The sequence below is a fragment of the Perissodus microlepis genome, chromosome 5 (assembly GCF_051167445.1).
Source record: "Perissodus microlepis isolate ML-2025 ecotype Zambia chromosome 5, ASM5116744v1, whole genome shotgun sequence".
NCBI classification, from domain to species: domain Eukaryota; kingdom Metazoa; phylum Chordata; class Actinopteri; order Cichliformes; family Cichlidae; genus Perissodus; species Perissodus microlepis.
In genome coordinates this window covers 32,510,181-32,536,585 of record NC_140465.1, presented here as the reverse complement: position 1 = coordinate 32,536,585, position 26,405 = coordinate 32,510,181, and the positions used below count along the sequence as shown (strand labels likewise).

Below are 26,405 nucleotides of genomic sequence, written 5' to 3'. Positions count from 1 at the left end.
CTGGAATTTTACACTTTGTTTCATCACTCCGACTTTCATTCTGTCATCATCTCTCTTTGTGGTGGTTCTGTTTTAAGACTTGGGAATGTAAAAGGCTCCAGTTAAGCTTCAAATGCCCCCTGTCCCCCACCACAACCCCCTCCTCTTCTCAATGAGATGGAAACATTAATCAATTAGGTTGGCCCTTAAAGGATCTGAAGGAGATGAAGCTCTCCTCTCTCTGAAAATGAAATGCCACAGACTTTTAAATCCAGTCAAAGGGCATTTTCCCCAATCTTGCTCTCTTCTTGTTCCCCCCTCCCTTTCATTCCCCACTCCCTGTTTCATTCATCTTCCCTCCCATCCCCCTCTCATTTCTCATGTGCAACATAAGTAGAAGGTCGGGGAATGAGAGGATGATGAAGAAGAGGGTTTATTCAGAAGTGGAATGGGAGGATGAGGGGATGATTGAGCTGTAAAAACATGATTAAAAGTAATTTTTTTGCAATTGTGCACAGATGTTTGGAGGAATCGTTTCCATTTTCTTGCATCAAAACAGAAAGAATTGCATGCACATTTCCTCACCTTAATTCAAAGCTAAATTTTAATTCTAGTAACAGTTTGACATTTTAAAATTCATTTCTTTCGGAAAAATACAACCAAATCACAATGCACCAGTTATATGTCAGACTTGAGAGTGGTGTATCAAATGATAATCTAATAAACTGCCATAGATATCCTCATGAATAGTCAATATTGTACGTGGTTGCTTTGCATCTGGTAGAAATTCAACAGCAGCTAATTACTAGTATGAAAAAGGGTCACACAGAGGGTGGAGCAAACTGCATGAATGGCAGTTGTTTCAATGGATGATTGTCCAAAGGAACAAGAGACAACATAGTCCCATTATTGAATGTCAGTGGCTAGAAAAGGTTAGCAAAGGTTCACCATTGAGCAGCCCTTTGTGCTGCGTATAATTGTTGTTATTCTGGAACTGACATACATAATAGTTTATTTGCACACTTTAATTCGCTTGAGCTCTGGCACAAAGTGTTTCTGAATTGGAAAAGTTTTTATGTGCTGCAGAAACACAGTCGGACAGGGAAGCAAATGAAAAGTACTGGTGGTCAAAACAACGTGCAGATATTTTCTGAGGCAAAAATCTATTCCTTTGTAACATTGTGGTCAGTGTTTCAATTTTACGCAACACGAAACTACTTGCTGTGTCTAGGAAGTCTAGCTGTAACCGTGCATCTGAGCAATAATGGTGCCTTGTTACCCAAAATGTCATGCCACCAAATCCTGTCATGTCATCATTTCCATTGTTTGTCTTGTTTCCTACTTGTCTGGATTTGCGTTGTCTTCTGTGTAAGATCAGAGTAGAACAGTTTTGAAGAGAAACAGGAATTCATTTTCGGTATATGGTTGAGTTAGAACAACCAAACTTACTGACCTAAAGGGTTTTTTATTCAGGTAGCTTGACTTTAGTGGAAATATGAAAGCAGAAAATTAAGTACCTCAGTACCAGTCTGATGTAGCTTAAATTGACATAAAGTGAAATTTATTGCATGAGAGGCAATGTCAAAGGCAAAGTCATTCATAAAGGCATTTATAAAGGCATTTACAAAGCATTTTCACAAGCTGCTCTATAACAAAGTGCTTCGCAGAACACAAATGACACAAATCAAAGCAAAGGTGAGTCTTTTTAGCATAATCAGTTTCCATGGGTTTGACTTTTTTTCCCTCCCCACACAAATATGCTGCTTCTGTGTAATAACTGCAAAACAGTTTTCTGTGTAGATTCAGGTCATTAATGAGTCATCTCTCTGCCTAATGGACCAACTGAACTCTTTCCTGTTTACCATTACTTTGCTGTTTGCTGTACTCGGGACAACCTTATATGGAATTGCTAACAGTGGACCAAGGCAATGTTGTTGCAATATTCACAAGGGTGCTAAATTAAATCAGGGAGGTAAGCAGCAACATTTAGGACTGCAAATTTTGGTTAAAAGCAATGTAAGTGGATGCAATGGAAAAAAAATCATAAAATAATCTTGCTCTGCTCAGATGATAGCAAAGATAACACTTGACCTACAGAGGTCCTCGTGGTAATTCCTGAAACCAAAGCACTGGCCTCTGTTTTACAGAAGAATAAGCATTAATATTTTGCATAAAATGACCAACAGCAAAAGTCTCGTGGTGTCTGATGAAACTCCACCTTGACAGCTTCACTTCCCATAACTAGTGGGGAACTGAAGCTCTTATTATAGTGACATTAAATAACACTTGCATAACTCTGCTTATTTGTTACAGATGAAAGAGTAGGCTAATGTGTGTTCTCTTGTGTAGGAGGAGGAGAAGGCCACTTAAGAAATGGTGAATTTAATGTACGGTACAACCTCTGGAGGTACAGTGTCTAGAGGATTTTTTTGTTACAAACCAGGCATTTTTCATCTTATTCACTGATCTCCGTCCATTATCGTTAGTTTGGGTTTCATTTTGATGCATTAGGAGCCATGTAGTTTGAAAAAAGGTTTATTATTCAAAGTAATTATCATCTTTGGGTTGAAAAGAGCTTGTGTAAAACACACTACAGTCCACACTGAAACAAAAGCACTAATCACTGAATGGGTTGGTGACACACTGAACTTTAACACTGGAGAGTTTGTTTCCTGTTTTAAATTGTTTGTCAGCAATGGAAAATGTTTCTTTAAATGGTAAAAAGCAATGTGTCGATAACATTGTTACTCAAGGAAAATACCATTCCACTGGTTTATATACAGTTGATGTTGAGTAACACACATCCAGCAGATGAGAGAAAATGAACTTCAAAGTCAGCTGTGGTGAAACTGTAGCAAATGTTATCTGTCACTTATCTACGTCACTGTCTAACACACGGGCACATTTTTGCCTAGAGGCTAGCTTGGCATACCCTCAAACAGAGAATGAACAGCTGCCTGCACTAAGTCCAGATAAGGCCAGCTGACTTGCTGTGGTTTTATTCCCCATTCTGTTAGCGAGAGGGTAAAAAGAGGTGATGCAGCAATGTACAGTACGAGAAGTGTTTTTTGGAAATTAAAGCATTTAAATTTCATCAAGTAGATCCTGAAAAGAGAAATTAGGGGCCTGCAAATACTTAAACAGTAAGAACGATGACCGAGGTACCCTAACCTTAACAAAGTGATTATTTTAACCCAAACCATTTCCTTTTGAGTGGTCTTGTGATTAAACCAGTCTATTTTTACATTGTAAATAAGTAAGGTATGTTTTTTTGTTGTTGTTTTCAGCAGTGACTTCTTTAATAGGCTTGAATGGTTTATGTGTAACATATTTCCCATTGCTGCTAAGCTGCTATAAATGCAAATAACCTAGCATATAGTCATTTAGGTTGCAGTCACTGGATAATGCCAATAAATAGCAAAATTATGCATCCTTGTTAGAACATTTCTCACTGACACACTGTCAAATTCTCCCTGTAGTTACAGAATCTAGCAAATTGACTCACATTTGGAACTGGTGAATCACCTTTTGTTTCTGTACTTTGTTGTCTTTGTCTTTTTGCTTTCTCTCATACTGACAGTCTTAGAATTCTAACCAGGTCATTTAAAATTCAGTCATTGTCTTTGCCGTTTGAATTTGCAACTGATCTTTAAACATCATCAAAGAATATAGGTGAATTGTTATAGGAAAAACCCCACTTTTGATCACATTTTTTTTTTGGTATTTTAGTAAGAATCCGCTTAGAACATGTCAGTCCAAAGTCAACAAATGACCCTGAAAAGCTGATGATGGTAAAACGTGCTGCATCAACATAACTGATAATTTGTTTTTTTTTAGAGGTTTAATATTGCACAAGGTAGAAAGTTGCTACTTTTTGTGATATTTTAGTAAGTCACAGTTAATTTTGAGTCCACTTTTTATGTTCTTTAGGGAACCTTGTGATATATGTGAGTTAAACATTTACTTAAAAAACAGCAAAGCAGCAATTGTTGATAATCAGTGCACATTTCTATCTGGAAGAAAAATTAAAAGCTCACTTAAATGGAAGCAGAGAGATCTGAGGGGCAGAGTAGAAAAAGAAGAAAGTGTTTTCGTCTTTGTCTTCTGCCTCTTATCAGTAAGTGCGTTATTTTTAAGTGAAATTGTACGTCAATTACCGAAAAACGAATGTTTTCTCTCCAAAGTTGATTGCTTGCGTTTAGCACGAAGCCCTGCAAACATCAGTGAGGTCTTTTACTGCTTTATTTAAAAAGGAAAATTATTGAGGTCTTAAAGTCATTTACATCTAAATGTTATATTTCTGCATTGAAAAATTAGTTATCAATTTATGAAAAGTAAAATGACTACAGCTCAGATAAAGTTATTAAACCAGCGCTCCTGACATCATCGAAGTACAAGCAAGGTTATAACCCTTAATGGAAACTAATGTTTTATTTTTTCCTCTCATTTCCTGATGCTAGCAGGAGCTCTTACCGTGGCAATAAAAATGTTTGTGCCACTATTGCGCTGAATGGATGAATAGAGGGTAAGCTGGATGACATGATTTGCATTTTACACTGGAAAGTTTTTGTCCTTGAATGTTAAAGTTTTCCTGACTATGCCTCAGTTGTGTGTCATCTCCCTTTTATTTACATGTTACACCATTCTCTGTGCCCCTCCACCACACATTAATTTCTCCTCATCTCGATTTTTACCGGCATCCTTTGCTTGCACTTTTTTCCACTTACCCAATTTCTTCCGCTACTTATTTTTTTAATCACCCATTTTCCAAATATATGGCACGAGTCCTTCGCTGTTCTGTTTCACGTAAGGCTGTAATGCAAAAAACTATACGCATTCTTTCCCAATGAAGGCATGAGTCCTCATGTGCCAGATAACCCTGTGTACTGTATCCTCTGCTGTAAAAGCAAGCGACTGAGTGAACGAGGAACGGTGAGAGAGAAAGTGAGAGACAGGCAGAGAGGAATCCAACACAGAGGTACAGAATTGGAAGAAATCAGTATCCTTGTGACAGTTAACCTTATGAGATTGGAGTCAGGACAGCCTGAGCTGGCAGCTGATGGCAGACTGCAACAGCAAGCCCATGGTGCAACCCATCTGTGCCTGGTATTAACGCAGGCTCAAACCCCAGGGCCAGAGCCACCATGCCGTGTGTTAGCAACATGGACATGGGCAGAGTCCTGAGGGGGCCAAAAAGTCACCCACTGGGATAACAATGGCAGCTTGGTTAACATAAACACACTCTCAAAGTGAGAGAAAAAATACACACTTTGCGCAAGAACGCAAGAATAAATTGCACATAGCCATAAGACTGAGCACACAACACCACTTCATCCCATTTGTAAAAATACACATTTGGCTGTGAGCAAGGTTATTTTTTCTTATCTGTACCTCGCTAAAGCTATGGTTGTTCTGTGTGTGCATCATGCTGTGTTGACTGCTGTGTGAGCATGTTTTCTATTTGTCCAGCTGTGTGTGAATGTGATTATGTGTGCGAATTCAAGGGTCAAAATTAGAGCAACAATTTATATCGCCATAGTGAGAAAATCAGGTCAGGTGGAGGGGAAAACATTTATCCCTACACAATGCAACAGATGCCTGACACCAGTAAAATACCTTAAAGTGGCTAAAAATGTTAGGATTTGCTGTGTCAGAGAATGATTTTAGCACTCTATCTCTACATAGCCATGACTCCATAGTTAGCCAGCTACTATAGTTCGCTAAGGCATCAAAAACCAACTCACAGATTTCTGAATGATCTACATTCCACTGTAACACAACCTAAATACTGTCAAACTTTCAACAGCATTATTAAATTCCAAAAACCAACACACCAGATAACCCTGGCATATTAAATTATCAGAAAACACAACAAGTGTCAAGATACAATAGTTTTCCAAGTGTTGATGATGCCCAATGTCTTATGACCTCTATCAAGTTTTGTCCCATAAAATGATTAATTTTACTGTTTGGTGGCTTATAAAGACAACAACAAAAAAACAACATATTGTCCCATTTCCCAGCTAAGGTTCCCAATCCAGTAGATGGAAGCCTTTAGGCATTTATTTATTTTGCACCTTCAGACTATACAAAATCAGGTGAGAACTGTTTTCCCCTCAGCAAAGTTGGGACTTCTAGTCTTCTATTATCTGATGTGCCACATCAGTGGTGATCTGGTTCCTTCACAGAAGGGAGATTTGTGACATCATATGTGAGGTCAAGTATTTTCCCATTACCTAGCAATAGGTAGATGATAAATGAGACCACAATATGAGACCACTGACCATCCACATGGCTTCTGTGGTCCACTGAGATAAAACTCCCGAGTTTGAAATTGGACGGATGAACAGTTGTGAAATGCGAAGAAGATACACAGAGATACAGAGATTCCTTTATTTATAAGTGAGATGTATTCCACTGGCTGCCGACCCACTGAAATGCATCAAAATACATAACAATATTTTTTATTTATATGACAAAACTGCTGTAAACAACATTTAAATAAGGAAGTGAAGTGAAAAAGTTAATGAGATTCACCGTGAACTTTATGGTCCAAATTATGCCAGCATTAGGCTGCACATCATACCAAGTACGTCATTTAAATTCAGGGTCATATCAGGAATCACAAAGCATAAATTCACGTTTTCATGAAAATATAACATAAGGCTTTAAATTCCTATTGAATTGAATGCATTTGTATTTTCTGTGTCTGTCAGATATATTGTTATTACACTAAAATTAATTAAATAGTAAAGATTAGATGTTTGTAGCCATTTTTTAGAAAGATGAACAGAACCTGTGTAAGAGCTGATTTGATCATTTCAAAGAGATTTCACAAAAAAACTAAACATTTCTACAGCTCTTTGAATCAGCCAAATGCCCACACCCCAGTGTTAAATCAACTGGTGATGCTCTCACGACCACGCAGAGAGGCTGTCGTTGGCCCACTATCTGAGGGTCACTTAAACTCACAAATAAAGACTTATTCTTCACTATACCTCGTCAATCCTCCCAGCCCCACTGACCCTCTTCTCGCCTGTCCTCCTCTGACCGGTAGAGGTCGCAGCCTAGCAGTTGCTGAGTGGACGGGAACGCATGGATGGATCAGAGCGCTCCCACATGACAAAGCTACAGCGCGTCTGGAAACGAGGAACGGAGAGCGGGCGTTTTGGGAGAAACCGTAGACAAGATCATTTCTTCACCTGCAGCACGCCCGGCTTGTTTCGCTGTCAAACAACTACACTGTTTAGCTTCCTAGTTTCAGAGATTACTGAGGCGGGCAGCTGTCTTTTCTTTTTCCCCTCTTTCCAAGTGAACTTTATAGGGATGTTATATATGAGAGCATCAGCGTGCAGTTAGGGCCGAAGTAACTGTAGGACGGATATAAAGACTGAACATCTTCTCGTACTACTTTTTTGTTCGGTTTGATACACAAAAGAAAAAAAGAGAGGGAGAGAGACGTGTGTGCGTGAGTGTGTGTGAGTGTGTGTGTGCAGGAGAGAGAGAAGTCGCACAGGTTTTTTTTTGGGAGCTACGTTTTCATGCCGTCAGTCTTGCGGACTCTGAGATGGACGTCAGATTTTATCCAGCTCCCCCTTCAAGCGTGGGTTCATGTACGCTACCGACTGACTCCGGTTTGGACTATTACCATTCCAACAAGGTAAACGTTTACGGTTACTTTAGTCGGTCAGATGTGCAGCCATAAGTTTCATGATGTATATTGAATACGCATGGTGGCAGACGGGTCGTATTTTTTCAGGCACGCTGTTTGAAGACCTCTAGTGACAAGTGCTGCACTTTTGGTTCCCTCGGGATCAGTGAGTGACAGGCTGCATCTCCCCGTCAACTTCGTTGTATTTCTTTAATGTATTTGGACTCATAAACTTTGCTAAAAAAGGACACCTGCTTTGAGATCGTGCACGTGAGGTGGCGTTTAATTTCAAATCGCTTGTGTGTTAGTGTGAATAAACCGGGGTTGCGTTGTGCTGTGGATGTCCTGTGAGCAGAGTTGGAGCGCACCACTTTATCTGGCGCACCGGAGGAGCTGGTGATTGCTTTCAACAACCAAAACTGACAAATGGACAAAATGAACGTGTGCATTTTTTTCTTGTCTTCTAATATATATAGACCGGCAGAATGTTTTCTATATGATCTAAATGCTTCAGAATTAACTGCGGAAATACACTTTCCAGCTACTTTACAGGGCCAGTGCACTATTACTCCGAAATACAATTATCAGCATTGCGTTGAAATATGAGAGCATGCTATGCGTATTGGTTAAGACTATACTTCTACATGTTGCAGCGTGATTTGGCATTTTCGTCTGTTTTATTTTGCATTATTGCTCGGTAAGATACTTTCCATTAGTACTAATCACTAGTATATTTTGGCATGCTTGGTTATCGACACCTGTATGGACAAAAATTCAACCACATCATTGTGCGCATAATAACTTTTTAGAAATTATTATTCGCCTTTGCCTTTAAAAGAAGCCTTCCGTGTTTGGTTAAAGTTTGATTATTATATTAGCTTTTGTGTTTACATTAGCACTGATAAGAAGTGCTGGAAAAATTAACTGCGTTGTACGCACGATTCAGTAGTAAAAGAAGCGTTTATTGAACAACTTGAAGTGCTAACACCTGTCATGGATTATCTATCTCTGAAAACATGCTCTTTGAAAGAAAGGAAAGAAAAGGCTGTATCTGCAGTAGTGCGTTTTGGATTTTCCAATTCCTTCTTGAATTATGTGGTTATTGATATCCTGTTGATATTGGGCCTACAGTAAAGAGAGAAGCTTTTTACTCTTGCACTCTGTCCATGGTGGACACCATTGCAGATTCTTTTCCTTGCAGAAAAATGTTTGGCATCTACAAGTGAGAAATGTACATACAGACCTACTTAATAGTCCAAGGTTACAAGTTGCAAGTAATGAGCCAAGTTTCTTTTACTGCGGTGGTCAAGGTAAAACTTGTGTAAACATTTACCAGTAACTACTGAGCAGAACTAGAAGAAGGCAGTATACCACCAGCCATTCACATTGGTTTGCTTGCCTTAGCACCTGGAAGAAAGCCAGCAGGCAGTTAGCTTTTGCTGATGACAAAGTGAAACATTATAGCTCAGTACAATATTTGAATTGTTAATCTATCCTGTTCATGCACACAGTCACCTGTATGTATACATGTCCAACACATGCGGTTAGCTGCCCGTGGACACACTCTTCTACACCAACACTCACATACTTGGAGAGAGATTTGAATTACAATACGCAAATGGTTTACAAGGATTGCAGTTATTCCTCAACTCCTGACTCACTGGGACATCAACATCAGTCTTTAAAATCCAAATGAAGTGTTCATAGTTATAGCTCGATTTTGTTTTACACGTTAATTTAGTCTATCACTAGAAGCAGAATTCAGATAGAAGTACTTTTGTAATCTTTTTGTGATTTTGAAAAAGTTGTATAATTGTGTGTGTGTGTGTGTGTGCGGTTAGCTAAACACATATACTGTAGGCAGACACAGAGTAGCTGCAGATGTGCTATCTACTGAAGATCACAGTAGGACCTTGTTGTTTCTGACTGAGGCTGCGTCCCAGCTCTTGTAGTATTAACACAATGAACTGTATTGGTTATCATGATTCAGCAAGCGTAGAGGCTGTTGGCCCGGTAAGGAGCAGGTTTGAGTTTCAAGGACAGAATCATATAACATTGTCATTACTAAAGTAACAGCTGTGACTATGATGTAAAACGACACATTATCTGCACTGTACTCCTGCTTCTATACGTAACTGTTGAATAATGATACAGGATCTTTATAAGACATTTTTGGCAATAGTTCATCTTACTGGCGCCTTGAATTCACAAGTATGGAGTTGACCTGCTGGAGTGGCTCAGTATTAGAAGCACCGCAGCTGTTTAATGCCACTTCAATCAGCAAGTGAGGAAGCTGATTTCTTTTTTTCTTAAAGTCAGATTCACAAGACAGTTAGTCATTGCTGTTGATATATTTTTTTTAATTTTTCCATGGTAAATTGCAAACATAATTCTAAGCAATGTTAAGAGCTGCATGTTTTCAAATAGGCACAAAACTCCCAAACGTGGCCTCCTGAAGACATTCACACACAAAACTCCCAAACGTGGCCTCCTGAAGACATTCACACCGATATATATATATATATATATACAGCTTGTTTGACAATCACTCGTGTAATTATGCATTACAGTACAGTATTAAATACACCAACCAGGAAGTGCACATAATACAAAGTGGGACAGTTCACATATAAAAAAGTGTATGGCTTCCTGTTCTAGTGGTGTAAAGTCAAATCTATTTCTGAGGGTGACTGTTAAGCTTTGTGTGAATGACTGTAAATTGTGTGCACACACAATGATCAGATCTCTACTCTATTTTTCTACTTTTTTTTTTAGAAATCAGAAGCAGAGGAAGGAAAGATTGTTAATGTAATGCTTTTATTCAGGGACAGGTTGTTAAAACAGATGCAATAAAACATTCCTGCAGCACAGATTACCTTCAGGAAGGTTACAGTGCTCAGTTTTTGTTAAATTATGTTACATGAGCTAAGTTCCAGGAACCTCATCATAGGTGTTTCCATTATTTGGCCTTTTCTTCTGTGTTATAAATGGGATGGGCAGAATACAGTGTAGTCAGTATATATAGCTAGCACTGCAAACTAAATACTGTAGTCACTGTGTTAAATCTACACCTCTTTAAAACAACTGTAAGAACTAAAACTGAGCACTGTAATCTGAAGGTAGGATTTATTGCATGACTGATGACTACATTAGTGCTAACAAACTGACAAGAGAATGTAAGCATCACCCAAATATTTAATCAGAAGGTTATGCTTTAGTTTTGTTTTTCAGTCAAGTTCACGCTCAAAAACCAAAAGGATAAAGATATTCTTTAAAACCGTTATGATGATTCTCTGCAATTCATTGTAAAAACAACCTGTGCACCCGTATTTCAGAACAATGCAAAGAACAACACATGAGAAAAGCATCGATTTGTGTTTTGTTAAGAACCCCACGGCTCTGTTGCTCTTCTCAACTCCATCCAACTTGCATTGTCCTGCACTTGCACAATCACTGTGAGTCATCTTTACTTTTCACCCAAGATTTCTCCTAATCTTTTTGAAGCCTCTCTGTATCTTTCCTCGCTGAGTGGGAGGCTTGTTTGTTCAGCGTACACTCAGCTGTGTATACCAGCGCTGAAGGCCACTTCTTCGCAAATGCCTGTTTTAGTGGGAGACTATTTGTCAAATGCATTATGACTTGTGCATACCCCGAGGCAGAATCACTCCGGTGAAATGAAGTTGGATAGATTACTGTAGATGTTCCACTTTCCCCTCATCCCTTTTCCCTCTAACAACACAGTGCCCAAGAGGGAGCCTCTCATGTAATTATACTGTAGTTATACTGTAGGTTTATAATTCGATGGTTTGCAGATGTTACTCTTTACATAGTTGCAGTCTGTTCCAACTCACTATCAGTTATTTAGAGATTTTATTTAGGACTAAATGCGTGCACGTGTGCGTATATTTGCATGCGTGCAAAGTGCAAATCTAATTGCTAAAACAGTTTGAGGTGAGCTGTATGTATGAAACAGGTTTTAAGGTATACCTCATTTATACATTTATCTTATGTTTAATCTTATGCCGTATTTTATATCACTACACAAATACACATTACCATTAGCTGACATTCATCCACTCGAAAAGCAATGAGGCCAGCTTTTGCAGAGCACGTACCACCCCTTTTTAAGTGGTCCGTTCCATTTCCAGCGCTATCCAAATCACTGTATTAGTCACAGGATACTTCAAAGTATGGACAGGCAAAAATATTTTCCATTTGAATTCTCAGAATGTGATTTTTTTTCCCCCTCTTGAAAACATGACAGTAATAGAAACAGAAATAAGAAGAGTTATTTCAGCAGTACCTCATTCTGTACACAGAGCGAAGTTAATTACATGGAGGCAAGCATTCTTGGGTCGACAGCATGGACTTGGGGTTTTTCATTGTGCCCATTCATAACATTCTGCTGACTGGCCAGTCCGAGTTGCAATATCCCAACTATTCTCACTGGGAAAATGTTAACCCATGCATGGCTCGCATGCACACCAGAGGGAAAAATGCAGTCTGTGTTGCTGGAACTACGAGTGGCGAGTTTGCTGTTATAATGCAGTTACTGGCAATTGGCACATGGAATTAAGACTATGTTTTGGATTTAAAAATCACTAAACTGTCTTCATTGTAAAGTTCTCTTGTTTTATTTTTTAATTTTTTATTTTTTGGTCTAACCACTTCCTGGCTGTATTCATAATGAAGTCTTTCTGTCTCCCCACATCCCAACCCCCCACCCCCCTTGCTGTGTCTAACTTCTTCTCTCATTTACCTTCCCAGCAGCAATGTCAAAAGGTTATGGAGGGAAGCTGGATCGCCTGGGGCTGATTGTGTCTTTGAGTTAATGATAAGTAGCTACAGTGTTATTCTCTGGAGCAGTGGGGCTTAGATTGTGTTGTGTGCATGGACTGTTACAGTAGGAGTGTGAGGGTTTTGTTTTGAAACACAATAAAGCGAGCTAGAGGTACGACTGCATTTTTCATCTGAGTTAAATCCAAAAGTGTGTTACACGCAGAACCCAAGCTTCCTCGTTTGGCTTCATGTCTGTTTAGCTATGTTTCTATGTTACAGTATAGTTGCATCACAAGAAAAAGCCCCAGTCTCGCCACATCAGTGATACTGTAGTTTCTATTCTATAGCTGTATCTGCCTTGGATTTCATGGGGTATTTTAAGGGCAGCTATTGTCTGTACAGAGAGCAAATAAGGGGATACAGCTATCCATTACAGGGATTTACCTCGATGGACTCGAGTTTAACCTACAAGATAGAGAAGTCAACCAGACTCTACAGCACTCCAGTGCTCTGTACTTTATAATCTAGACCAGACATGACTCAGAGCTACTAGAGGTGTTAAGAGGGTCATAAGTCATGTATGGCTGAAAATAGATTCTATAGTTTATCCTGCCTCGTTATCTACTTAATCACCGAGGTCCATAGAAACAGGCTATTTATGTTGATGATTGATTATATTACCAAGAATTGAATCATGACAGTGTATTTTTTAAACTCCTCCCAATATACTTTAGAGATATACTATTGCATTTCGAGTAATTTCTGCGCTGTTATCAGCCTGTAATCTATCATTCAGTAAGTTTATCAGCAGACTGCTTTTAGAGTGAGGCTGATATTAAGTTTTCAGCCTGGGTGACGTGCATGACAAGCTGTAAGTTACTGCGAAACACAGCCGCATCATAAGGTGTCAGAGTAATTTCAATCTTGACGTTGATTACGAAGTGAATCGGCCGAGCCCCGGTTCAACTCGTGCCCCTCATTAAATCACATTAACCCTAATTATTGTCACAGCCCCTTGAAACCAAAATACAACAGTCAGGCTTGACTCTTGGCTCCTCAGCTGGCTGTTGGGTGTGTGCATCATGCACTTGTGACTTGTGTAAAGTCAAGTCCAGTGTGGCAAGGCATTTTAAACTGTCTTCACCTCAGGAGGCCACTGGTTTCTCAGTAGCAATTGCCTTGACTGGCTGTCTCTCCCCCTCTATCACCTCCCTCCTGCAGCCCATTTTCCTTGTGCTGTTTTATATTCACTTCTTGATTGGTTGGGGGATGGGTGGTGGAATAGCATTTGAGAGGTTAGCTGGTTAGTGAAGGGAGGGGGGAAGAAGGTTGGTGTGTGCATAAAGAAAGAGAAGGGTCTGTAGGTGGAGGGAAACTGGAGAGAGATTTTTAGGAGTACTTTATTTTTCAGCTCGCCATTGAGTCTGTAATGTCATTCAACGATGTGGAAACCAAAATGAGCCTTGCCACCAGATGTGTTCCAGTCCAGATAGCGACTTGAAAGACAGACGTTTATTGTTTTAGTGCATTTGGTGTGGTTCAAACCCAAACTGCATGAAATGCTGATTGATGGATTTCACTAAAGAATGTCTGTGCGTGTGTGTGCGTGTGTGTGAGAGAGGGAAGCAAAAAGAGGGAGAAAGATCTCCTTTATCTGATTTATTTAACTATTTCTGTGCCCTGTTCTTTGCTCACTGTGCTGACGGGAAGGGAAAGCTGACAGTATTTCAGTGTGCTACAGTAGCATTTCAGAGCAGATTCATCTGCTTTCCATCAGCACTGCAGAAAAAGAAATACAACCCTTGATTCATTCTTTGTTGAACTTGAAGGCTCATTCTTTAAGTCGAGTTGCACTTTTATGTCTGTTGAGTGAGGTCTCTGTATTTCTGTAGACAAAACAAATGTAACATGCTTCAGCAGAGATAAGTATGGCAAACATAGTAGTGAGTATCATAAAAGCTGTTGCGTACAAGGCTTTTTATGATAAAAACGAGCCAATAGTAACTTTTGATCTCTTGCTGTGCAAATTTATGTTTTTGGTTCGCCAATAGCAACAGCCAAACTTGTTGCTGACATTTAGCAGCATCCACATGCATGTGGTTTAGACTTTAGGTCAGGAAGTGCGTAGTTCAGTTTTTCGTTGCTACAGTTTTAGAATCCCAACTGTGAATAGCATGTTCCTAATTATCATACAATAAAATTTGGGTTGTTCCCATTGTTTTATGATTAAGGAATCAGCATGCCAACAAAGACAAAACATTTTCATTGTGCTGAAATTCCCCCAGAAAGAAAGCTGATCTTCATTAGGATAATTGCTTCATTTCATTCATAAACAAATAGACCACAAAGTGATTATTCTAGATGCTGGAGATTATGAGCACAGTTATTGGACTTGGCAGATTTGTGTAAAGCAGGCTTTGGTACATAAATTAGCGTAACCATTGTACGAGAAAACCATATCAACATTTCAAATAAGCACAGACGGATCTCATCATCTCTCACTTTCACACTCGCCACTCTCCAAACGTCTTAGAGTTCATCCACTAATTTGTTTTTCATTTCATCTCTATAGGAATGTTGTGTTATAGCATATGTTTTGGTACTGTGGTGACTTTTTGCCAGTAAAGGCTGTAGCTGAAATGGTGGAAGACTAAGGTTGATGGGCAGGAAATGAAACACTAAGGAGAAGAAAGAGTGAAAGGAGAACGGGTAGGAGCGATTTGGGGGATCTTGAGAGGTCAGAGCGTGCAAATTAGGACAGAACAGGTCTAGATGTGGTGTTTCTAACATCCTTAATTTAGTCTGTTAAGGCTCCAAATCGCTATTTAATGGAATGATTAGATTTTTTTTTCTTGCCATTTTTGTTAGATGGTAAATTATCACTGTTGACTCAGTGCTGGTTGTAATAAAGGTTTGTTGTATTAATGGAGACAGGAACAGGAAAGTCAGGAAGAATGTACTTGTTAGAGTTGGCCAATGGTTTATTCGTTAGCGTTATAGTCCTTCTTTCTCCTTCTGATGGGTGCTTCTTTAGAAAAGGTCAGCAAGGATGGCTTGATCCAACAGATTCCATAGGCTAAATGTATAAAAACACTTATAAACAGAGTGTCAAAGAATGCAGCTGTCGGGTTCGCAAGCCTGGGCAAACACGAACAGTTGTCTTAGCTTCCTGAGGCATGTCCTGTGCAAACAGAACTAGAGACGGCTGGTTCAGGTCCACACTCAAAGACCACAGGCCCACTGAGAGACACTCAAAGACATACACTCTCTTGCAAGTAGACGTTCTTGCATGCAGTCACATCACACAAATAAACACAAGTGCAAATGTGAGCTCATAGACCACAGAAATGTGTTGTTATGTAGCAACATTTCAAGCCACAGATCACTGTAACTGATACTATGAGCAGCTTAGCATTAGCAGCTGATGTGCGATCACTGTTATTATTTTCAAATGATTTGTAGTAAAATGTATCCAAAAGACAGTTTTTTAAATTTGTTTTTAAAAACCTTTGACTTGTCAGTAAATCATTACTGAGTCACTTATGGGTTGCACCGGAAGTTAGTCAGCTGGTTAGACTACCAGCGATTGGTCGTCCACCATGTGCCATTTGTTTCTGTGCCTCCCTGAGCCAAGTGTGTGTGAGATTCCCCTCCCTATCACTACAAACCCACAGTGCCCCCAAGGCCTCTTTTTGCCTCTGTCTTGTAAACCACCTCTGGCACTTTTGGGCTTTGTTCATAATGTTTTCATTGTAGTATTGCCTCACTTTCCAGGAATTATATTCTCTGTGTGTTGATAGCCAGACTTTGCTACCCAATCATTTTCAGTGACAATTTTATGTAGTAAAAACACTTAATCTTACACAGGAGCCACCCTGTAGTAAAATGCAGATGCAAATGCATTTCTCAAGTAGTGCCAAGTCTTATTTGGCATTGCTTATACACTTGCTTTTAATATATGTACTATATAATAGATTAAATAAATAGATAACAGATTTACATTTATGAAAGTTTTTTAACCTTAGCTTATTTTTGATCTGCAGTAGCTGTTTATGTGTAAGTACTCTGATGTGTTGGTGCAGCTGAGACTGAGTGTGTTCACAGTGCAAACGCGGCATTGCTGGCACTCCTGGTTTCACTTAATCTTTGACACAAAGGCACTTGCTTGTGGCTGGGATCTCAGACAGATTTAGTGACAGAGAAAGCGAGCTAAGGAGAGAGAGACCTCTGGTTAAGTGAGCGTAGATATCATTGAAAAAATTGCTTAAATTACTTTATATTTATTATTTGAGTATCTCCATTCACAGCAAATGGAAAATATGTTTCTATTTGTTATTTATGTAATTCTTGAAGATTGCTGGCAATTATTTGACAAACTAAGGAAAACATAGCATAGCAGGTCTGATACCATGCCAGGTACTTTGGTCACCTCAGGACCTTTTTCTCAGTTGTAGAGTACACAGACATCCGCAGATACCGCCAGTGTGATGATTTATTTGCCTGGCATTTTGTAATTACCCAGGGGGTAGAATAGAAAACATCCCTGAGATTATAGTTTCTCTAAGCATTCAAAAAATAAAAAAAACCATGATAATAATAAAAAAATAATTCCCAAGAGACTTTAAATAATTTGCCAGTAAGCTCTTTTAAGGCATCTTTTGATGTTTAATCAAGGGCTGAAACATTAATTGGAAATGTTTTCACCATCACTGCAGTGATGAAAATAAAAAACAAAAACTATCTGAAACATTTTAAAAAGCAAAAAATATCTGAATCCAAATTGTCTTGTTATCTCGAGTTGTATTTGTAATTACTGTTGTTGTGTTGATTTTTTTGTTGTTTAACTTTACCTCTTGGCACCGTAGGCTGTTGTTTACAAAAACTTGCATCCTTAGATGCAGAATTATTGCATTCTGATAAGTAATTAATGAAAAAAGAGTCTTTTTGAATCTGGCTGGAGGAATTTATCCAAAATGGAAATAGCCACCTCTCGTCGTACTTTCCCCAGGATATGCTGACACCATTCATGGGTTAATCACCGTGTTTTTGGCAGGAGGAAGGTGTCAGTTCTTTTAGGTATACACCATCTAGTGTTCTTTTAATTGACTTCAGGAGAAACTGTATCAAGATGTGCTGATGAAGTTACAAATTGGCTAAAGCGTCTCGTTGTGAGCGCCAGATCTCCTTGTTCCTTTTGGTTTGGTTTGTTGTACTTTCTGCTGCTCAGCATAATGACGAGGGTGGAAGAGTGGAAGATTTCAATTACTCCAAGAAAGTCAAGGAGGCTGTTGAAGTTTGAAAAATACAACATGAGCTGGTTGCTCTGTGGAGATTGTGCCCATTTGGAATGTAATTAAATTGGTTTGGCTGCTTGCCAGTGAAAAAATACATTTCTTTTTTTTTTCTCTTTGCAAATGAAAATGTATAGAGTGTTTTGCTGAAAAATACCTGGAGGGAACAGTAAGCTGTTGAATATTTGTAATACAGCTTGCATTGTGCAGTTGAAATGAGTTTTGAGATGAGTTATCCGTTGTGGTTTCCCCTTTGACATTTCAAAGGTATGCAGCTTTTGAACCATGGATTTACTGTAATCTATTTTTTTCTATTATTGATGTGTGGTTGAGTTATAAAGTGTAGATTGGCTTCTCTGCCATTTCCCTGGCTTTGCCATATCAGAAACCACAAGGCCACTGAGCAGCAGCAGACTTTGTAATAATGTTATATATATGGTGACATGTGAAGCAGAGTTGTTGGTCCCAGTCAACACAGGACACTGTGCAAAACTGGTGTTTACTTTACACAAACACTCCTAGTAGGCTTCACAAAGTAATCAGTCTGTGGTGAAAGAGATATTTCCGAATTGCATAATTTGAACATGATAAGCACATAAATATGCTGTGAAATTGAGGAACTGCAATTTTTAGCAAATATAATAAACCATAAATGTTATGGTAGCAAATGTTCTCACATAATTTACCACCCCAGTTTACACTAGACATTACTCCGTTTCTGAAAAACAAGTTTTTAGGTTTTAATCATTTGAATCTTTAATGAGTAACTGAGTGAAAAAGAGAAACTGTGATAACCATGTTATCATTTCTTCTCCTTTAGTGTTACGAAGAGCAAAAGCAATTGACATTTGAGATTGTTTTAGCACTCACGGTGTGCAACATGATCTTCCACCTCTTCAAATGACCGCAAAAGCAGCATAAACCTCAAAGATAAAAATAAAAAGATTATTGGTACGTGCACTGTTAACTTTCAAGAGGAAAAGACAGAGAGGAAGGGAGGGAGCGTCAGAGCGAAGAACCACAAGGAGAGTGTGAGCGGTTAGGTTTGTTAGGTCGTTGTGTGTTTGTTGTGGAGTATTATAAAAATCCAGCCGCTTCTGATCCACTGTTCCCTGATCTGCAAATGGATCGAGCTGCCCAGCGGAGCCATTCTTACAAAATCAGCCTGACATGGCGTTATAATAGCTTTTTCTTGTACGTGTTCTGTCAAATCAACTTAGCTTCTTTGGGTGCTATTTTAGTGGTCACAGAGTCGATTTTTTTTTGTCTGTGTTGCAGCTTATCCCCAGAGAGCCCATGGAAATATATTCATATGTCCAATGCCATAATGCCATCGTTTTAGCACTATGACACTTTTGGAAAGTGTACTTTGAAACCAGATCTGTGAAGCGAGGCAGAGAGGTGCTGAGCTGATGAGCTAATTAGTGGGGTCTACCACTGTTGTGCTAATGGCTCTTGCTCATGCATGTGTGTATGTGCTCAGGCTGTTTTTTTAAGGCTTAATCCAGCATGCACACGACAAAGCCTGCTAAGTGAATCAAACGGCTGGGTATCAGTGGAAACAAGGCTCCTCAATGGAACTGCAAAGATAGAGCAAATGGGCACAGATATGCCAATACACCTTCAGGGCATTGACTCTTTGCCATAATGCTTTCATATGCCTCTGAATGCAAAGGCTTTTTGTTGTTGTTGTCTTAGATACATTTCTGGGAAAACATGTATTTGTGTGTGTGTGTGTGTGTGTGTGTGTGTATTTGAGAAAATCTGGACTCAGGAACATACTGTAAGCTATAAAATGTAGGTTTCTACTGTTGCAGCCCTGCGATTGTGCAATCAACTACAAAACAAACACGTTCTAGAGAGAGGAAGCGATTGAAAGATAAATCTTTATCTGGCAGGCAGAGAAAAAAAGAGCTTGTTGAGCAATTTTGTAAACTTACACTGAATAAAAATAATAAAATAAGTGGACCTGGACAGCACATTGTCACAGTTCCATATAAACATGCGAGCAAGATGAGGCAGTTCCTTTTCCCAAGCATGCACGTGTTGACATGACACCAGCTCTCACTTTCATTTGTGCTTATGCACCTGCTGACACTCACTGTTATTTTCATTATAGTCGTTGTTCTACATGTTCTTACCACAGTGTGATTGCACACTAAGCAACATGTTTCTAAAACTATATAGAAAAGTACTTGTCAAGACAGCTCAGAGTGAGAGTTTCTGGGGATTTGTTTGCTTTTCAAACACTAAAATTCACTTTGTTAAAAGGAAAAGCTGCAGGTAAAGTTGTTATTTATGTTACTGCATTGTTCAATACTCAAAGCTGGACAATGGATAGGAGACCACACAGCATCTGTAGCTATAAATACATTTGTTTTATATAACTAAAAGGAAACTAAAGATAGCCCTAGCAAAACAAAACCAACAGAGGCCAGGAAGGCTGACTGCCACCAAGTAATGTCGTGCAGTTCAACTGAGTGAACTCCACCCACCACCTTGCTTAAGCAATCGCACAATCAACAGATAATAAACGGCTAATATTTTTGATGACTGAGTAGTAGTTACATTGCTGGATTTATCCTCTTAAATCTGAGGTTTTGGTGATTTTCTTAGTTATCTCACTGTGTTTTAGTTTCCCAAAACCAAAAGTAAAAGTACAAATGAGCATTTTAATATAAAATGATAAATCAATAACAAAGTTAATTAAGTGTAATGTTGTATTGTTGATATGGTTATATAATATTGGTGCATTTAATATAATCTTTTATAAATAAAATCCCTCTTGCAAAGGTTTCTAACTGAATGAAAAAGACAACTGAATTGCACTGGAAGCAGGATTAGAACCACATGCAAAAAATTCACAAACTATCCAGTAATCTGTCAGAAACACTATATTCAAGCCTGCTTGTGTGCTGTTTGCATTTAGATGATCCCCCATTCCTGACATCCTTTCATAATTAAATGAAATTTTCCGTAGTCCTTCAGCTTTATTTAGTGTATTTGGCAACTACAGTCATTAAGCTGCACAAACATACCAAAGCAACAAAGCAACACGAAGAGTAAGCAGGTCTCATGTATGGCATAGAGGCGACAAATAAGCTAATTGGGGATTAACGGTTAATGACTGAACGAGGGAAGACAAGTGCCGAACCCCGTTTTGTGCCAAAGTCTGCAGTGATGTTTTTTTCTTCCTGGCTCTGTTCACCTCACCTGCCATGCTTTTGTTCCTATTCCTCTGCATTATCATCCTCTCAGTCCCACTTAGCCGGATTTCTTTTCTCTCCACTCTCTCATTTTGGTCTCTCTCTGTCTCTCGAGCTGATTCTCGTCCTGTATTAGTTGCAAATGCAGAACTAAGTAGCTGTGACAACATTCTCAGATGCTCCAGCTGTCACAGATTTATTGAGTTATTAAAGTAATGTACTGTGATTAAAAATGCTAATTTTCCCTGAATCGTATGCCAGCTTACATATTTTTTTTTCAATAGCTGATTTAATTACATGGAAAATGAAACAAGGGTTGATGATTCAATCTTTGCAGCCAATTGCCTCGCCATACAAAAATGAATTACCTCATGATACAGAATTATTGTTTGAGCTACAAAAAGTGAAATGACAGTGGAATTGTATAAATAATCAGAGCTTTTTGGCGTTGCGTTGTGCAAGCTGTGGCGAGCAAATGCTCATATTATGCTCATATTTGAACCATCAAATATATTAGGTTAGCTAGCATTTTGCTTATTCAGTATATAATCTCAGCAATCTTACCTCAGGCCACAATATGAAAGCAAAGCTTTGAAATGAGTAAAAAAAAACTGATCCATTAAAATCCTTATCTCAATGCTCAAGTGCGCTCAGTGCATGTAGGATAGTTCTGGTTTTTATATTTAAAGCATGGATTTTAAATAACGAGAGAAAAAAGTTTCTCCGACCAATATTATTTGAATTGTGTCCTCGTCTATTCGGAATAATTTCCTTTCCCCTGGGGGGTTTGTTCAGAGTGCTTTCCTTGGCTCATTTTGGCCTCTCATTATGCATTCATGTATTCGTTTATATAATGCGGCACGCTGCAGCTTCATTGGACAAATCTCAGTTGTTTTGGACACCATTGTGTATGATACACGAATAGTAACATTTCTTTTTAACTGGGTGTTCTTTAGTTTTACTTCCCACAGTCTATTTCTCCTGCTTAAGTGATTTTGCAAATTATGCAAGACCTCTTTTAAACATCACCAGATTGAATCAGCTACTGAAAAAGTAATTTTCATTTAAATAATGAGATAGAACTTCTCCCTTGATCGCTTGATCTTTGCAGAAAACTTTTGCTGAGCAGCGGATCACACTGTGCCCTTATTCCAGTCTTGTAAAATCTTTGCAAGATGGGCCAAACAGCATCATAAATTTTTTTTGAATCGCTTCCAAATTTTCAGGGTTCCGTAACAGATCGTCATCTGTGTCATTACCGCTTCATATCCCCTCGCCTCTGAATAGTACCTACTGTATAGGTGAGCTTGTCAAATATCCATGATCATGTCACATATCTTTTCCACTCTGGAAAGGATTGGGTTGTATGTGGAGTTCAGTGGAGTGAGTGGCTCCAGCCCTCCAGATGTCCTAGACATAACAGAAGCTTGTCAGCTCTGTAGCTGGGCTCTAAATGGGTCACTCTCCTTGATATCACACAGCTACTTCACAATGACCCCACTGTTCGCCTGATATTACAGCACACCAGGTGGCTCACTACGAAAGTCATGGCTAGACAAATATGGACTGCATATGCTTGTAAAAAAATCCTAATATCTGACTGTTGATTTCAGAATTAAGGTATGAACATGACCTTTATTCTTGCACCAACTTCAGATGATAGAAACCTCTATGCATGTTTCGTTCATTTCCCCTCTTCCAGCATTGTGTGTATGGCTGTATATAAGATTACATACAGGGAGCTCTGCAGAGCAGAGTAGGAGGCAGTAACTAAACTGAGGGTGAAAGGGAGAGGGTTGGGTGCATGGCAGTTCAGTGATTTCTGATTTATGGTTTGATTACAGTCTTTCCATCCTGCTGAAGACTGGCTGTATTTGCCTGCATCACGTGAACTTTTTCCTCACATGGCCTAGTCATGCAGCAAGCTCTGGCTCATTCTGCTTCTTGTCAAAATGAAACATACATATGCATGTATAGACTTACATCTGTGGGATGGCATTAAGCCACACACAGACGCACACACACGCACATTCACACACAATGATGGCGAGATAAAATGGAGAATTGCTCTTTTAGTCAGCTGAGCAGTCTTCTCTCCTGCAGCCTGGCAACCATTCAATACAATTTATCTCTTACTGGGAAATAATATTGGTATTCACAAATGCAGCCAGTAAAGGGACAAAAAACAAGCAGTACAATAAGACGGTGTGATTTGAGCACAGGTGTCCACCGTCTTGGATTCATGATATCCCACTCAAGTGAATGAAAATCAGCATATTTATTGCTGCAGATATGAATGAGGAGCCAAACTCTCTTCATCTAGAATGTCAGCGCTACTGTTTGTAAGAAGAGTAGCCTTGAAAATCAGACAATGGGCCTTTTTTTCACCTGTAGCTGGCTGGATATTCTTTACTGAGAGCTGCATTCCATTAATAGTAGTGATCAGACCTTGGTGAGAAAGAAACACAGTAGCTAAGTGTGCTCCCTTTATGCGCCATTAGTGTTTTTAACCAGCATCGATCCACCTGCATTTCCACTATGTTGGTGTATGAATAGGATGAAAGCTCCTGTGAAAGAGCCAGCCACTGATATCATGTCTCCCCGGGCGTTCATTAAACTGCCATTCATTCTTGTATTTTAGGCCTCTTACTTTGAATTCTCTTCCACTTCGCATTTTGTTCCATGGGCTGAAGTAGACCGTTTGACTTCATCTTGTCACGGTTATGAAACACTTCAATAAAGTGGGGAGCCAGTATGAAATCTGTCTTGATTTATAGCTTTGGCAGGACAGTTTGATTTGTCAAAATGTAGCATTGTCGTAGTGAAAGGTTAATAGCTGATCAGAGTTTCAATAAATAAGTTCTTTCGATAAACGAGTCAGGAGAATGTGAACATTTGCTGTGCACTTTTATGTTATTGCAAAGAACAGATAGGCTCACCTTATCTGGTCTGTAGGGTTTTTTTCTGTCTTATTGTAAGGTCTATACTTTACAGTATAAAGTGCCTTGAGGCAACTATTGTTGGGATTTGGCACTAAAATCGAATTGAACTGAACTGAATCGAATCGAGAGACAACAGTTTGACTTTATTTATCAAAAGTCTAAAGCACCAAAGCTCCCGTGCGTTCACCTTGGTATGCTACAGACAGCCTGACAGCAGAGTGGAACTGATTGTCTCTGGCAGCACTCAGAAAGATGTGAAATTAACACCTACTTAAAACAGGAAAAAAAGACCTATCAGAATGATGGTTGAGCGTGCAGCAGCTCTGGCTACAGCAGGTACATTTGAATATGAACATCCCTGAATGAAAGGTTATGACCCATAAAGAGGGGGAACGATTTGAGCGAAGCGTGCTGAGGGGAGAAATGTCAGAGTGAGAATGGCAGGAAATATGTTAGTGACAAGGAAAAAGCTGCCCCTGGTATTCTAGAGCCCCAATGAGTAAAAATAGGGCATTGGGCAAGAAGGCAGGAAACCAGCAGAGCGAGGCCTCTAGTTGGAATTTCTTCTGGGGAGGAGAGATAAGAGACTTAACTCCCTCCTGTCTGGGCTGGCTGACTTTAACATGCGACATTTGATCACTGATCACTTATGTAGAGATGGACAGAGGAAGAAGAGATTGAAGAATTGAATAAATGATTTGAGCACTGAGAGTGCTGTGAGCACTGTTTCGGTGCGCTTTCTGATGACTTGTCAGTTATTGAGCATTGACATGACATTTTAATTAGGTCAAGACTCGTGATGGAAACCAAAGACCACGCTCACACTTTCATGAGAGCTCTCTCACGCAAATGCACATTTATGTGTGCATATATACTTCACACACTCTCCTGCGCTCATAAACACACTTTGAGGTAATGGCTGAGGGGTGGAAAGTACCCTGTGTGAGAGTCTTGGGTTCCTCAGGTTGGAGAGTGGAAGTTAGACAATAAACAGTGGCCTTATCGTGCTTCGGGCAGAGCTTCCAACCTGATAGTTCCACATATGACTTCCAGCTATTAGAAACAAATATGACCTCTATACCACTTGTCTCAGCCCACTCACTCCCATGAATAAGCAATTATTTTAGGACCCTCGGTGGTAACTTTGTCTCGGCATTGAGATTTTAGACTGCCGCGTGCATTAGCCTCGGCCCCGTGCTTCTTCACTGTCACTTTACCACACTGATCAGGCTGTTTTATTAGATTTCCCTGTAGTTACGTGACATCACTGACACAAGATTTATTAGGGTTTTTTACAAATCAAATTTCCAGGCCTAGTGGAATGTGAGATTGATGGCCCAGAAAAGGCGAGACAACAAGGTCATTATCATATCATTGATTACAGTAATTTGTACATGGTGTGGCAGTTGTTCATCTGATAGGGCGTTCACTGACAACTACACAGTTGACAATGTGGCCACTTCTTATAAACTGTGGGTGGTTCAGGAGTTCCTGATCTCGTGCCGAAAGAAAAAAAGTCAGAACGTGGCAGGCATCTACGCAAGAAACTAATTATAGTGTACAACAGCTCAACACTTAACATCAACAATGGAGGTCGTCTGCATTTATTATTTGCTTTCGACTATTTTATTCCTGTTCTGAGAGCAAAGAAACAGAATTCTGGATAGAAGTGATCAACCTTGCGTTGCTTATTTCCTCATGAAGTGTGTCTATTGAATTTGTATCTGTGAGGAGAAAAGGCAAATACATTTATCGAGCGTTTGATTTTCTCCCAGCCAACTGCTTTGAGACTCTTATTTTAGCTACTGATTTAAAAAAAAAAATGAAATACTCATTGAGGATATTAATTCCCTTAGAAGTCATGCGGCCGGAAATCCCGACCTTTAAGATGGTGGGAAAACAGAAGAATAGTCGCTCTGTTTGAAACATGGCGTGGCATAATTAGAGTTTAAAGACACAAGTGGTTTCATGTAAAAGAGAAAATGTGTTACATATGCACCCTTATGTGTCCTTGTTGTGTCCAGTTACTGTCATATTGAGGACACAGCCTTCCTCCCAGCAAGACTGCAGTGTGAGACAATAACCTAAATACCTGGCGGATTTCAGACTTTCGTTCTTTCTCTTTTTCTTTACTTCACTCTATCTTTGTGATCCCTTTTTATTCTCACATTTTCTCCCCCCACCTCCATCTCTCTCTCTTTCTCTCTCGCTGTCTGTCTCGCTCTTCCTCCTTTTTTTTATGCACCCGCTTACCCACACTCCCTCATGGTCACTCTTTTAAGTGATTGCTACATTTCATCTCATGGTAAATCGGCCATCAGCCCAGTGAGCTATCATTATGCAAATGATGGGCAATTCAATTTCAGCTGGTCGGAGGGGGAATTTCTAATTAGGGTGAGGCACAGCACTCAAGATAGAGAGAAAGATGTAAAAGCAGAGGGAGACAGTAAGGTGGAGAGGTGCTGTAAATGGATCTCATAGGTAAAGTGAGAGGTAGAAGAGAAAACCTAGAAATGAAGGAGCATCCATCCACAAAATCAACACCTGCATTGCACAT

General features: G+C 39.4%; 1 protein-coding gene across 2 annotated transcripts in view; it reads left to right on the top strand.

Moving 5' to 3' along the window:
• The first annotated feature begins 7,053 nt into the window (after window positions 1-7,053).
• Window positions 7,054-26,405, top strand: part of tox2 (TOX high mobility group box family member 2) — an 86,500-nt gene continuing 67,148 nt past the window's right edge. Inside the window, exon 1 of one of the 2 annotated variants that reach the window (XM_084929433.1) lies at window positions 7,054-7,639. In XM_084929433.1, the coding sequence (XP_084785559.1) occupies window positions 7,547-7,639 (93 nt within the window). In that variant the 5' untranslated portion in view covers window positions 7,054-7,546. The remainder of the gene's footprint in view (window positions 7,640-26,405) is intronic. The other variant, XM_084929434.1, reaches the window with a different exon arrangement.